At 50.2% G+C, this 15,228-nt stretch overlaps 1 protein-coding gene across 4 annotated transcripts in view; it reads right to left on the minus strand.

The window, feature by feature from the left end:
• Window positions 1-15,228, minus strand: part of HDAC4 (histone deacetylase 4) — a 288,740-nt gene that overhangs the window by 244,461 nt on the left and 29,051 nt on the right. For all 4 annotated transcript variants that reach the window (XM_074316010.1, XM_074316018.1, XM_074316014.1 and 1 more), the window contains exon 2: window positions 7,295-7,529. In XM_074316010.1, coding sequence (XP_074172111.1) covers window positions 7,295-7,316 — 22 coding nt within the window. In that variant the 5' untranslated portion in view covers window positions 7,317-7,529. The remainder of the gene's footprint in view (window positions 1-7,294; window positions 7,530-15,228) is intronic.

The raw sequence follows: 15,228 nt of genomic DNA on the forward strand, positions 1-15,228 counted from the left end.
GAAATGATGCTTACAAAACGCTACCGATGAGGGGGATCCTTTAAGGACCGGACCCACAGAGAGCCATAAGAGCCCGAGGACAATCCATGACAGTCTCTACCTCCATGTCCCCAGTGTCCCCTAACACTCCCTAAGTTTTCTAAGACTCCTTTTACCCACTGGCATCTGAGAAAGAAATCACCCGCCTTCGTCCGTCTCCCTGATCCTCAAGACAAGACTAAAACACAGTAGGTGGTACAATGGAACCGTGCAAGAATAATCCAGAATGCGTGTGCCTTGCTCTCGCACAGCCCAGAGATGTGGGCGTTTGGGCAGACACAGCTGGGCTGGGCGCCTCTTCCTGCACAGAAGGACGGCGGGCAGGTCTGCATTCCGTGTGTCAGACCCCAGCGGGGAGGCCGGCCTCACAAATCCATCAGCCAGCCCTCGATTTGGGTTAGAGCAACGTGAACACGAGGACGGAGCATCCAAATGCCGCTCGTGTGCTCAGTGCTGAGGGGCTCCCAGGAAAGGCTCCCACAAAAGGCTCCTCACGGAAGCAGGGTGGCAAGGGCTCCCCACCGCGTCAGGAAAGGCGCTAAGGCAGACTCCACGGGCTCTGCCGCCGCACAGCCTGCTGAGCCAGCAAGTCAACCAGGAACCGGGCGGCAACAGTCCATTCTCTACAAAGGGTTTCCTAGGAAACCCACGCGTATTTGAAAAGGAATTAAACCTGCCTATGAATGCAAACGAATCAAAACAGAACCTCAGCTCCTAAAATACAAAGTGCTCTCTTCGCTTTACCACCTGAATGACTAGACCAGAAGAAGCAACTTTCTAAGAAACGGCCTAGGAGTTTAAAGTTGATGAAAGTAGAGGAACGGCACCAACACAAAAGCTGCATCAGTGAAAGGCTTGGGAGATGATGGCTTACCCGGCGGGAACCGCTCCGACCTTGACCATGGAGGCGGAGTCAGAGCTCGTTTGACCCTCAGGAGACTGTCCCTTGTTAAGTGCAGAAAACCAATCCCCCAATTAACATCAAGACACTTCCACCATTTTACGGAGTTCCTTACCAATGCTATTTCAATACACGGAGGTACGATACCTGTGTATTTTATTATAAATATATACAGATCACTCAAACACGCCCCAGAACAACTTTTCAAAAGCACACAGCATTCATAAGAGTTAGAAAACAGTTAGCATGTTGAACACTGTTTTCCATGTTAAAATCCCCAAAGTTCTGCAGTTGCATTTCAACATGGAATGTTCCCAGTTAGGAGCATCACATTCAGGGGACAGCAGCGAGGACACTGGGCGGGGGAGGAGAGAGTGATTCGGGCTGAGGGTGTGCGACCCTGAAGGCCAGCAGGAGACGGAACACGGGGCCTGTGACACTGTGACACAGCCCAGGCGTCCTCCAGGGGTGTCACCTGCAGGCCAACACTGCCACAGACCAGGCTCCGCCCACCAGGCCCAGCTCTGAGAGGCAGTGTCTCTTTCTCTGTTTGTCTGGTAGGAAGGGGGGGGGTGTAAAGACTATAACATAGCTCCTTTCATTACACACTGCTTTTCACTCCTTACGGCAGCACCCCCACTCTTGCTAAGTGGCTAACAGCTAGCCAATTTAAACATGCAAAGTCAGATATAATCCTAAAGTTTACAGTTATTTGCCTCATTTGAAATTTTCTTAATCACTGTAATTCCCTTTTTAAAAGAGTCCATTTTTTATCATGTTCTCATGAAATAAGCAAATCAAAGGCTGATAGGTGGAAGGACAATGAAAAGTTTCAACCAAAACCTCCCCAGTTAAGCCGGTATGCCCCTCTCCAAGTCCGCTCTCTCAAGAGAAGCTCAGAAAAGTTCAGGGATCCTTGGCACATCCATCACAGCAGCACCAAAGCCAGGAAGTACAACAGCAGCAAAACCACGCTCACGGAAACCCAGGGGACACACAGCACGTGTCCCAGGAGAGGGCCCAGTGCTGGGCAACGCGGGACGCGAGGCCCACAGTCCCTTCTCCGCACCTACAAGGTCATGGGACCCAGAGGGAAATGGGACTGGGTCCTGCCCACCCTGCTCCAGACTCCTGTACCCCGACACCCATCTCTCGACACCCATCTCTCGACACCCATCTCTCCACTCCCAACTATCCTTCCCCTGGGCCCTGGGCCTGGCCCTCCACACCCTACTTAGGCAGGTGCTTTTGGGACTCAGCCCCCGTGTCCTGACTCCCACATCTTGCTAAGTCTCCGTCCGTCTACTCTCATCACAGGGACCACACTGCTCCAGGGGCCACTGCCTCCACCGGCCTGGGACCCGCGGGCACAGCAGCCGGCTCGGCCTGGGCCCCCCGGGCACAGCAGCCAGCTCGGCCTGGGACCCGCAGGCACCCGGCGTCTGCCAGCAGCAGCAGGTCATGTCTATGAAGGGCAGATGATGGATTCTGGTTCCGGTCGGCTTCTGATCGGCTGCCTGACCTCTGGCGAGGCTGCACAGCAGTAATACTGACCTATTTACCTACAAGCCGCGAATCACGATATGCTAGCGCATGACCCGGGTTAGCCTGAAAAACAAATGAAATAAGTACCGCACAGCTCAGAACAAAGTCGCCCTTCACTCTAGCTTCCTGGAAGTGCAGCACGGTTCCACCTGGAGCGAGCAAGAGGCCAGGCTGCCATCCCGGTGTCCAGAGGTGGCCGCACACCTGCCCACCTGTCCGCTGTGACCTGCCCGCATCGGGTGCAGCAATTACAGTGTTGGTTCCAGCACCAAGCGGCATCAGTGGTCTCTAATGCCAGGCTTTCTATGTCAAATACGTACGGAGAACTCATTCTTAAATTTCAATATCATTAATCAGCCAACATTCAGCATCTCAGAACTCAGAAATTTGCATGTCTACAATGGTGGCTTTGAAAAAAAGGACAAAAATGCAAATGTTGCACAGACTGGAAGAATTTTCAGAGATTGCCAAACAAAGCACCAGTGCGCCACTGACAGTGACTTTTCTGAGCTCTTCACAGCGACTGAGCGCTCCTGATTTTGAAAAGACAAAACACAATTTGAGGATTGAAAAAGAAGGAAGCTGCAAACAAGTCGTTAGGGCTCCATGATTCCCAGAACAAACCTTGGCTGATTAAGCTCCCAGATAATGATGGCCTGGGGGTCGGGAGACGGAAAATTCAAGAGCTGCAGCAGCTCGGCTGGTGGGGCTGGGGAAGGCCTGGAGGGTGGAAGGAAAGGCAGCAGCGCAGCGGGTTTCTGAACCTCTCCTGCAGGAGCAGGAGCAGGAGGAGACCCGGGGCTCAGCACCCCGTCTGCGCAGCTGGGCAGGCCTGTCTCCCCTCCAGGACACCTGTGTGGGGTTAGTGTCGGGATCCGCTCCACTACCATGTCCTGGGGGCCCTGCCGGCCTGCCCAGAAAGCTCTCAAGCCTTCACAGAAGGGTCTGGTCTGGAGGAAACTCTCCTCTCGCTGTCCCCCGCTGCCCCAGGCCATTTCCTTGCCCTGGCTCCCAGCTCTCCTGAACACCAGGCCTGGATTTCCATCCTCAGTCAAGGCCAGTGGGTTCCCCAGCCCCCCAGGCGCTTCTTGCAGCCCAGGGCCCCGCCCAGGGTCTAGAAGCCGCCCATCCAGCTAAGGATCGATGTCCCCTTTGTGCTAATTGCAGGTCCTCAAAATACATTTTCTCTATAGTCCTTAAAACGTTGCAATATTCCCGACACATTCAATCATTGCAAAGCATGATTTAAAGCACATAAAAATGTTCCTTTCTAAGATATTTTCTATCTTAAAATATAATAACCTTGGTGGCCAAACTGGTTGAAATAAACAGATTCAAGATCAAACAAAGGAAGATGGGAGCAGGAAAACTGAAAGAAGCCAGATCCCAGCTCAGCCCACGGAGGGCAGAGAGCCTCCTCCCGGAAAGCTTCCAGGACGAAAACTTCACCGCGGTCTGAAGAAATCAAACCACGTTGAAACTCACTAACCACTAAGTTACTGTGCAGACTTTTTAGCAGCTATTATGCTGATGGGGTATTTCAGACTCAACAGAATATTAAGAAATCAGAGAATGGTCCAAATTAAAACACTGATCTTAAATATACAGGTTTCTCTCAAAACAGTTTTTCTGCTTTGACTGAACACTAAGCATGACTCTTACCAAGAAGCAGGGAGAGATAGGACACTTGAATTACCCGATTCCAGTCCTGCCCTATAAGTTTCTACCAAGAGTCAGGGCTGGACGACCACACACGGGTCCTCAATGCCGTCGTGGGCTTCCCACATCGCCAGCATTTCCCGTCAAGACTTCCTCCCTGCAGAAATGTACACGGAAGCTAAACTCCACTGCAGAGGCGGGTGGTGTCACAAAGGTGTCTGAGTGACAGTGGTTTTCCTGTAATTCAGCCAAGTTACAACATGCGAGGCACACTGTTCCCAGGCCAGACACAGTGTGTGCTAGGAGGAAGGACGAGGGACGCGAGTCTCCCTTTCCTGCCAGCAGGCCCCCCACACCGGGGACTCCACTTCCGGGGGGGCCCCTGTGCCACCCAACACAGCACCCTGTTTCAGCACGTTCCCAACTGGACAGGCAGGAAGCGTATTTCAGACCCTCTTCTCACTCTTCTTAACTATCACAGAAGAGCTCTTTTAGGCTAAATCAATCCATGCCCTTTCCCCGGGCTGCTCACATCATTAGGAATCCTTATTCAGAGCAATAAAACCCTAACAGTTAACAGTTTGACGTCAGAGAGCCAGGGCCCGGCTCTGGCAAAGTTCATAAAGAACGGCAGTAAAATCATAATGCATACCTCACCCCACACCAGAGGGAGTTCTAAAGCAACACGGGCGAGAGAAAAGTTATACACAGCAAACAAAAAGGTCATTTTCTGAGCAGGGCAAACCAGGTTGTGCTGCAAGGGTGAGAGGAGGGACCAACAGCAGCAGGTCTCTATCTGGGGCTGACACACCCCCAGGAGCAGAGAGACCCAGGAGAAGAGAGGGTCCCCAGGAGCAGTGAGGGCCCCCGGGGAGCAGTGAGAACTTCGGGGGAGCAGTGAGGTCCCGAGCGCACCACCCTAAAGACATCCATGACAGAGAAGGGGAGCGGCTCAGCTTTCCAGGGCAGCCCTGCCCTCACAGCTCCACCCCTTTTCAGTATTCAACCCCCACAGAGGAACAGCCTGCTGGGGCCAGCACGCGGCAACACCATGCACAGCCAGGCAGGACAGTCACTGCAATGAACATCAATGGGCAAATCCCGCACCTAAGGGCGAGGACTCCCAGAGGAGAAAAGCAAGAGCCAGAGGGGCCCAGGGAGGTGTCGGTTCCTTCCAAAAGGAACCGAGGACGGACGCACTTCTAGGAGATACAATCTTCCTTACGAAATACCTTGTATTTTGTTAAGAGACCTGAGCCACAAGAGATAACAGTCATTTATTTTTAAGCACTGAAATAAATAAAGAAAAATGGTCAGTAATGTAAAAACAGGATTACAAACTCCAATCATAATAGAAAATTTCACACTTCCCTAGAAATTGAGCAGACAAAAGAGTAAAGCTATAATTTAAATAACTCAATTGAGTTAACATGTAAAGATAACTTATAAAGAATACATTCATATGCTCCCACACACGTATAAATGCATCATACATGAGGAGTTCTGCATCCAGTATGATGGACACATATAGACGGCTGCAGACGGAAGAAGAGCCTCTCCCCAAATGCCAGGGGCACTTACAGGATCTGACCTTGTCTACACCGAGCCGTACACCTGCGTGCACCCATTTACACAGCAAGGTAAACTGTCATTCTCCCCTACCAGGCTGACAGTGAGATAGACGGACCCGCCCAGTGTTGGTGGGAAAGGGGAAATACAGGTCCTCACAAACTGTAAATAAGGAGCTAAAGAGACGGAGCGTCGTTTTCAATGCACATGCCTCCCGACTGAGACTTCCTGCTTCTGGAACTGACCCAGTGGAGCCTGACAGACGCGTATGTGCAAATCCATGCCCCAGGACTGCCCGATGCCAGCTCGGCTAATATAAATAGTGCTGTAACCACAGAAATACCCATCTACAGCTATCAAAATTAAGTTGGCGTTACGTACACGCATAGGACATCAGCAGACGCTCATAACACATTAAAATGGAAAGAGTGAAATACAGACCCACATACGGGAAGACGACACGCAGCTACACGTTTACACGCATCCCGTGTTCAGACACAGGAAAGGGCCAGGCCCGCTCCACAGCGGCTCTGGGGGCGGGGGGGCGGGCTGGGCACCACTCAGCGTGTACGTTACACCCTCCAACCCAGACTGCTGCCTTCTGATTCACACACTGTATAGATCAATAATAAACAGTTTAAATCAAGAAAGCCTCCATATCTAAATATAACCGGGAATCCTGTCCTCGGGAGCTTCAGACAACTGTGTGAACCTTCGTGCCCTCCCGCAGGGGGAGACCCCACCCGCAGCCTCCGCCTGCACACTGCGGAGCCAGACCCCACGCAGGACATGCGGGGCCCGGCCAGGTGGGCCAGCGCCTGCCCGCACACGTGCACACAGGGCAGACTGATACCCAATACCCGGATGTCAGCGGAAGTGGCAGCAGCCCGGGCAGCAGCCAGTGCCTGGAGCCCTGGCCTGTGAGACAGGACAGGGCGGGACTCCAGGCTTTCATCGTGCGACTGCACTGTGACTTCGCAAGGGGACGAGGACACGTCCTAAAGGCGGTGCCCAGAACACACTTCTGAAGGTACAGACAGGCCAGACACACGCGGTTTCCAGCCTCGCTGGGCCACTTCTATGTCCATGACCTTAGACAAGTCACTTCGTCGCTCTGGCTCTGAGGTTTTCAGGGCACTGAGAGGACTAACACATGTGAAATGCGTACTGCAGAGCCCACGAAAAAGCGCTCAGACAGCAGAAGCGACCCGTGGCCACACAGCCTCAGACCCAGTCCTCAAACCGAGCCGAGGCCCAGTCACAGAAGCACTCTCACCCCCGCGGGCCCCCCAGGACCAAGGAAACTGGCTAAGAAGTTAACCGCAAACCACGGAGTGGCCTTTAAGTGTCATCTGGCCAAAGCACAATCCTTTTCTCACGGCATCAAGAAACTCGTCTGCCACTCAAGTCAGGATGCAAACCAGCCCAACACTGGGGCCCGGGTGCCCTGAGCTGAAGAGCAGTCTACCATGCGTGCTTGCTGCTGTCGTAAACCACCAGGAGCCATTACGGAGAAAAGCTGGTGACAGGCTATGGCCACCAGTGAGCCCCTTGTGCCAAGGACAGCCCGCGCCTGCTTACCTGGGTGGCTTTGGGAGCTCATTGCTAGCAGCGTCTGCGCCTTCCTTCCAGCAACTCAAAATGGCTCAAAGATTCCACGTAAACAATCGCTCCAAAGAGCTGCAGAGTTCCACCGACACATCCAAGTGCAGCAATAGGCAGGATCAGAACACAGCCACACCACCGCTGGGGCTCGCCGACCACGTCGCATAGGCCCAGGGGAGGCCGGGGTCTCCACGGGCTCTCAGGACAGGACCTGTGTGGTGAGAGAAATAAGACGGGCGTCAGGCAGGATGCAGGGCCTCATCTGAACCAACCCCGAGCTCGGGACTCGAGCGTTTTGTTTTTCATTCACTTTCACTAGGGCTGGCGAAAAGCATTCATATGGACACATTTCTGCTGACGCGAAGCACTCGGGGGTCTTGCTGGTAAATATGTGTGAACAGGTGTAAAACCCTACCTGCTGAGTAGTGTTTCTCAGCCTCGGCGCCATCGGTGGAAAACACCTTACAAGAGTAACCCCTCTCAGCCGCCCCCAGCACACAACGGTTCATTCCTGCACACGCCATCCAGCCCCTCTCAGCCGCCCCCAGCACACAATGGTTCACTCCTGCACACGCCTCTCAGCCACCCCCAGCACACAATGGTTCACTCCTGCACACGCCATCCAGCCCCTCTCAGCTACCCCCACCACACAATGGTTCACTCCTGCACACGCCATCCAGCCCCTCTCAGCTACCCCCACCACACAACGGTTCACTCCTGCACACGCCATCCAGCCCTGTGCACAGGTGCTCAGACTCTAGCTTGCAGGACCCTAGAGTTCCAGCCTAACTTCCGCTTTCCTCACTTAAGTCGTTCCCCATGTTTTCATCTTCCTAATTACCATGCTCTCAGTTGGTTTCCATTTTCTTATTATAAAAGTAATACCTGCCCATCACAGGAAAGTATGTAACAAGTCACCGTGATGCCACCACACAGAGGAGACACTTCGCTTCTTGCCCCCACACACACGTGGCTCCACAGCTGTGCATCCCCCCTCTTTGCGGACATCACAGCCAGGAACTTTCCAGTGTCATAACCACCTTGCTAATGCCGTTCGGAAGGCTGCCTCCTAGTCCGGTGTGACAGAAGCCACCTCTCCCCCACTTCAGGTGCTCCTGATGAGCCTGCAGTCACAGGGCCCTGTCCCCAGACCAAAGGGTGGCACGCAGCTGGAGCCCAGCTCGTCAAGCCCTCCCCCCAAGACCAGCCTCTTGCACACATCAATCACTTAACAGAAGAGCCCCACCACCAAGTGTCTGCCCATGTGGTGGTATCGTGGGTCACTTGTTAAAACTCTTCTGTGACGAGCATGTGTTACTTTTATAATCAGAATATAGAAATAAACAGCTATGGAGATTTTCCTGTTGATCCTGGCTTAAGGCCCTTATGAGGCCTTTCTGTCATCTCTTCCTTTACTAGTGTGACAAATTCCTGTTCTTGATTAAATTACTCAACAATTATTTTTTCCCTATTGCTTATAAGCAAAGAACCATAACAAACATGTCACGTACAGGATCACTCCCAAAGGCTGGCTGCTTAAGTGCTTTCTGGTTTCCAAGTACACATTATAACTCTGGGATTAGTATCTGTACAATCACTGTTCTGTATCTGGTTATTTCCTTAAACAGTAACTTACTTCTCTCAGGTTCACACTTTTTATTCATCTCTTGCCCAGAAGGAACACCGTTTTCCTGAAGGCAAGGTAGATGGCATGTTTTGCAAACCCTTGCAATCTCGGGTGGCTCTTACCCTTCACACAAAAACCATGTGGCTGGGTATAAAAGTCTTAGCATGGCTGGGTATAAAATCTTAGATCAGACATTTTATTCTCCAAACCTCTAGCCACTGTGTCACCCTCAACATCAAAGAAAATCCCCATCAGCTGAAGTGTTTCCTGTCTGGGGGTTTGAGGGAGGGACAGGGCTAGTCATGTTGTGGTTGTTCCTGTCACTTGGCTCTATCTGAATTCTGCTAGAATTTCTTTTTCAATCCTGAAATTCCCAAATGTTGTCAGAAGACGGATGGTAAGAGTCTCTTTTCATTTATTTTGCTCCAAACATGAACCTTTCAATACATATTCGTCTTTGTGCTCAGAAAAATGTTCTTCAGTTACATTCTGGTTATCATTCCTGTTAGATGTATGTTGGCTTCTTTGGGGATCGCATCTTGTGCAGGTGTCATTGCTCCATCCTATCAGGCCTTTGTCACCGCTGCCACACGTGTTGTTCATTCTGCATTCCCAGGCATCTTCTCAAGCATGTTCTCCACGTCACCACTATTTTCCATGTCACTTTATCCCACGTGGCTTCTACTACAGATTTTAATTAAACCGTAAACTTTGTTTTCAACCATTTCCCTTTACAAGTCATTCTGTTGTCTTTTCCTCTCAGCTGGTTCTCTTCATGAACTTCTGCTCCTGTCTGCAGAGTCATGTCTTCTCCGAGCCAGTCTTTTGAAACTGATCTTCTGATGTCGACCATCAGTCACTTTCAGAGATATGTTCATCTTCTGCATTTCAGGACAGTGCCCCTCCCCAATTCTGGAACCCCTCTGCAAGGCCCAATGGTGGCAACTGTTTGTTTCTCCCCAAATAAGAACAGCTCTGGTGCAGACCCAGGTTTTGGCAGTGCTGTGTGCCCTTGCTCCCACCCCATCCTGTGTCCGCTGCAACACTGACTGAACACCTTCTCAGGGCCCTACGCTAGCAGCTGACAGTCCACAGCCAAATGTCCAGTGTCCTGCAGCCTCCCCTCTCGTGCCGCGATGCCTGCCTGAGAGGAATGTCCTCCCAGATGCACAGTAAACAGAGCAAAGAAGTCTGCTGTCAGATGACACATGTGTTCTGGAATAAACTCACATGCCACAAAACCATAGACTGCAACTACTGGGGCTTATGGGAAAATAAGGTTGGAGCAGACTATTCCAAACTGCAGTGTAACAACCAGGTGCTATAATAGTCAATATAACGCTAATAAAAACATGACCACAGTATAAAAAGGATATGTAAAAGGCCCGATAAATAAAAAGTCCAGTAAATGTACAATTTTACCTTTTAAAAAAAGGTGGCAACAGTTTGATAAGAGAGGATAATGGAATAATTGAAGCTTCTAAGTTATGGCCTCAGGGACAGGACATACAGATGGAGAAAACCATGCAGTGGAGGCTTCTGGGCGAGAGCAGGAGGGGACGAGCAGCACCCACGGCACAGGCTCCCCGACTGCCGTGCTCAGTGAGCGCCCTCGACGTCCGAATGCTGCTCCCTGACGTTAAGTCATCACAGATGCACGAGGAGTCAAGTGTGGCCCAGCTCAGCCTCTGCGTCACTCGTACCTCCGCCCGTCACCAGCAGCACACGAGCCGTCTCGTGTCACACAGACATGCTTTGGTGCCGGGCAATGTCCATGAAAGAAACTGCATCCCAGGGCTCTCACGTTCTATGGCTGCCACGACCTGGGAGGCTTCCAACTACAGAAACGTACTGTTCACAGTTCTGGAGGCGGAACAACTCCACTCCGACACCTATGGGGACCCTCCTGCCACTTCCGGCTCCTGCTGGCTGCACATGCACTACAGCAGTCCCTGGCTGGCAGCTGTGTCACTCCACGCTGGCCTCCATCGTCACATGGCTTGTCCCTGTGTGTCTCAGCCATCTTCTTGTAAGGACACCAGTCATGCTGATCAGGGGCTCACCTGGGTCAAGTACCACTTCATCTTAAATGATTTGTACATCGGCAACGACCCTGTTTTCCAAACAAGGTCACGTCCTGAGGTCCTGGGACTTGGGTGTTCCATGTGTCTTCTTTCTGAGGGGGACACAGTTCACCCCTAACAGCCAGTACACACAGCACCCAAGGAGCTTCCTGACTGCTCCACACAAGCCCAGCCAGTGTTCTATGCGCTCACATGGTCCCGGGAAGTAAAGCGCCGCCCTCATTCCACAGTCCTCTCCATCGGCCGAGACCACACTGTACACAGACCTACTCTTTCAAAGGAGGGGCACATACGAAGTGGAGCGGGAAGCATGGGGTTGGAAAAGCAGCTCCATGCCACATGGGGACAGCTGCCGCCTGTCCGGGGTGGTTCAGAGGTGACTGCACACATCAAAGGAGACAGTGCAGCCAGCACGGCCTTCGTCCCTGCTCTCAGGAACTGTGGCGGCGTCACGGAGCTCAGGGCCGCCAGCACAGCCGCACGCAGTTCCAGCACACTCTGCACGCTGCGTCTCCAAGTGGCACCAGACAGGCCTTTCCACGAACGTGCAGGCAGGTGCTGGCAGCAGAGCAGAGGAAACAGCGCCGAGAACGTGACAGGCATGTGACAAGGACTCAGCCAGCTAATCCAGCTGAGAAGTACCATGTCCGGCCCACAGTAAGTACCCAAGTATTAGCCACTGGTGAGACCATTATTTATTTTAAACCAAAAGCTGCTAATACAATTTTGACAATTAGAAATTTCCCGAGGGACAATCAGAATTCTGCTTCCAGCCAAAATAGAGTAACAGGGACCAGATTTCCCCTCACACATGAAACAGCTAAAACTGACAAAATACATGAAACTATGGTTTCCAGACACTGGACATCAGGCATGGTGATCGCAGAGGAGAAACGACCTCAGTGAGCCCCATAGTTGCCCCAGGCTGTGGTGTCAGGAGAACAGAAAGAACTGGAAAAGTAACGCCTTAAAATGTCCCACATTTGATGAAAACTAAAACCCACAGACCCAAGCACAAAACACTGGAAGAAGACGACACCAAGGCCCAAGTATCTTAAAACTCGTTCTAAGATCATGTCTTAAAAGGTGTTGGGAAAGAAACGAAACAAATCACAGACAGAAAGGCAAAAGAAGAGCGACAGCACATTTCTCAGCTGAAAGCACGTGGGCCAGCAGGCAGTGAAGGGACGCGCTGGGCGGGGGGCCACAAACTGCCACCGCTGAGAACAGCTTTCAAAAACAAAGGTGAAACAGAGATGTTTTCAGATGTTCGAAAGCTGAAAACATTCAGCAGCAGCAGCTCTGCACTAACAGAAATATCAGAGGAGTCAAGTCCTTCGAGCAGAAAGCAGGTCGCACCAGAAGGAAACGCGGCTCGCTATGAGGGTGGAGTGTGCGACGTGGGAACCACACAGTAAAATAAATATAAAAGTATCTTCTCCCATATTGACTCTCTTTAAAAAAGAACTGTTTAAAGCACAAATAATAATGCATTGAGAAGTTTATGTCAAGTGCACTAAGAAAACATCAAAAACAACACAGAGGCGGTTGGGCAGGGGTAGAGCATGCTTTCCTGTGTTCTTACACTAGGCGTGGAGTGGTGTGACAGCACTTGACAGCAGACTGAAAAGGTGGAGATATATGCCATAAATCACAAAGCATCCACTTAAGAACAACAGTTCTAGTTAAAAGTCAATAGAAAATATATAATATAACCATAAAAATATTCAATCCAAATGCGGGCAGAAAAAGAACGTGACAAATAGGAGACAAACAGAACGATGGTGGCTGTAAACCCAACTCCATCAATGACCGTATCAGATGGCCCCCCAACCCCAGTGGAAGGGCAGAGGTTGTGAGACTGGATGTAAAAGCAGGACCCCACCTTGCCAGAGTGTAAAGAAGAATCCTGTGAGGTAGGACTGCAAATGATTTGGAGAGGACGTCACGCATTTTATATCATGAAATAAATCTTCCCCCAGTTTTACAGACCCAATTATAACGCTCCCTACAAGGAACCCATTTTAAGTACAAAGATACAAATAGATTAAAAGATGGAAAAGGTATATCATGCAAACACTAATCAAAAGAAAGTTATCACAGTTATATTAATATCAAAGTAAATTTTAAAGAAAGGACGTCACCAGGGATAAAGAAAGCCATTTCCTAATGGTACCGGGGTCAGTTCGTCAAGAGGATACAACAATCCTAAACATCGATGCACCTGAGAGCAGAGCTTCCTACACGAAGAAAAAAGTCATGGAGCGAAAGGAGAAACGGACAAACCTGCGGTGATAGACGGCAGTTTCAACACCCTGCTCTTAGCAACTGTCAGAACAAGTAGACAGATGACTAGTAGGAAACGATCACCCGATTTGACCAAAAAGACATTTACAGAACTGCTCTATAAACAACAGAATACATACTCTTCATGTTCTTTTTAAAGGTACATAGAACATTTACCAAGATATACATCTTTTGGGCAAGTCTCATGATACATTTTAAAAGACTCAAGTCCAGTCATATAAAAATGTTCTCTGACTAAATGAAATTTAATTAGAAATCAGTACTGGAAAAGATACCTGGAAAACTCCAAAAATTTGGAAACTAAATAACGTATTTCATGAGGCAAAAAAGAAATTAAAACACAAATTAGAGAGTATTTTGAAATGAATGAAAATGAACACACAACATAATACAATGGGTAGTGCTCAGAGGGAAATTCCTAGCACTGAAAACCTATATTAGAAAAGAACGTCTCAAATCAATGACTTCAGGTTTCGCCTTAAGAAACTAAAAACAGAAGAAATCAAACACAAAATAAGCGAAACCTCCAAGAAAAGATAATAACAAAGAGCAGAAATCAATGAACTAGAAAAGAGAAAAACCAATGAAACTAAAAGCTGATTCTTTGAGACAATAAAATGGATAAACCTCTAGATAAACGGATGGGGAAAAGTGAAGAAAGAAGATACAAGTTAAGAGTATCAGTGAGAGAGGGGATGGCCTGCAGACCATACCGATACTAAATGGACAACAGGGACTATTGTGAACTCTATGCCAGTGACTTTGACAACTTAGATGAAATCAACGAATGCCTTGAAAGACCCAACCTACCAAGGTTCACGGGAGGAGAAGGCCCTGGGTGTCTCACGGCTAAGGGACCCTCGGGACATCCCACCCGCAAGTCCCCTGGTTCACTTTCCTCTTGCTTCTGTAGATGAGTTAGACTTCCACGTTAGACAGCAGGATGAGCTGTCACTTCTCCATCTTCCCATTTAATCAATGATTTATTTCCATCACGAAGGGCTCATGGATGTTTATTTTATTCTGTGTGGTAATCCAATACTATCCTTACTTGTTGCCCAGGCTTTGGCTGTTGGGAGCTGCTTCAGGTCAGCGCTCGTGTTTTTGTGACAAGCCCCCACCCCAACCTTTCTTTCTTTTTTTAAGCACTTCCTTACTTTCTGGTCACCACCCTGGGATCAACCCCTTCTCCAGAGCCTGGCTCCTCCCTGTGGACAATGTCCAGACACCAAGGCCCGGTGCTCTGTGCGCCCTGCACCACCGGGGTCGCCCTTGCAGCACACAGTGTGCGCACACTCACACATCAGTTTCTATCGTCAAATCCTAAGTTTGCACAGGCACCTCGGAGCCCAAGCCAACACCACAGGTCGGCGTTCCCTTCACCTTCCTTCCACAGCAGTGAGAGGGGCCTGCTTCTCATCACCCACGACGTATTGTCTTTGTTCAACTCTGGCCGAAAGTGGTTTCAGAACTGCCACCCGCCCACACGAGGCACACATGTGCCAGCGAGCTCCGCCCAGCACGTACGTGCAGCTCCTTTGCCTCCAGCGTCCCAGGAGCGGCCAGGACACAGCTTTGGTTCACTTGTTAGTGTCTGTTTCATTTGGGGTGTCCCGCAGCCTGGCGGCTTTGAACTGTCTCGGATTTGGGAACAGCAAGAAATACAAATTTTGTTTCAGTGAAAGGAAGTGCTCATATTGATATCTGCAATTTAAATTTGAGATCTTCCAGGATTTTAATGTAAATTGCTTTTGCTTAAGAAAAGCTTCTGTATTGTGAGAATTTCGAGCGCATACAAAGTAAACAGAACAGTATGAGCTCGTAACACCCGCTTCAACAATCACCAACCCCCTGCCGGCCTTGCTTCCCGACGTCTCCTCTCAGACACTGAA

The sequence above is a fragment of the Rhinolophus sinicus genome, linkage group LG01, assembly GCF_036562045.2.
Source record: "Rhinolophus sinicus isolate RSC01 linkage group LG01, ASM3656204v1, whole genome shotgun sequence".
Classification (NCBI taxonomy): Eukaryota; Metazoa; Chordata; class Mammalia; order Chiroptera; family Rhinolophidae; genus Rhinolophus; species Rhinolophus sinicus.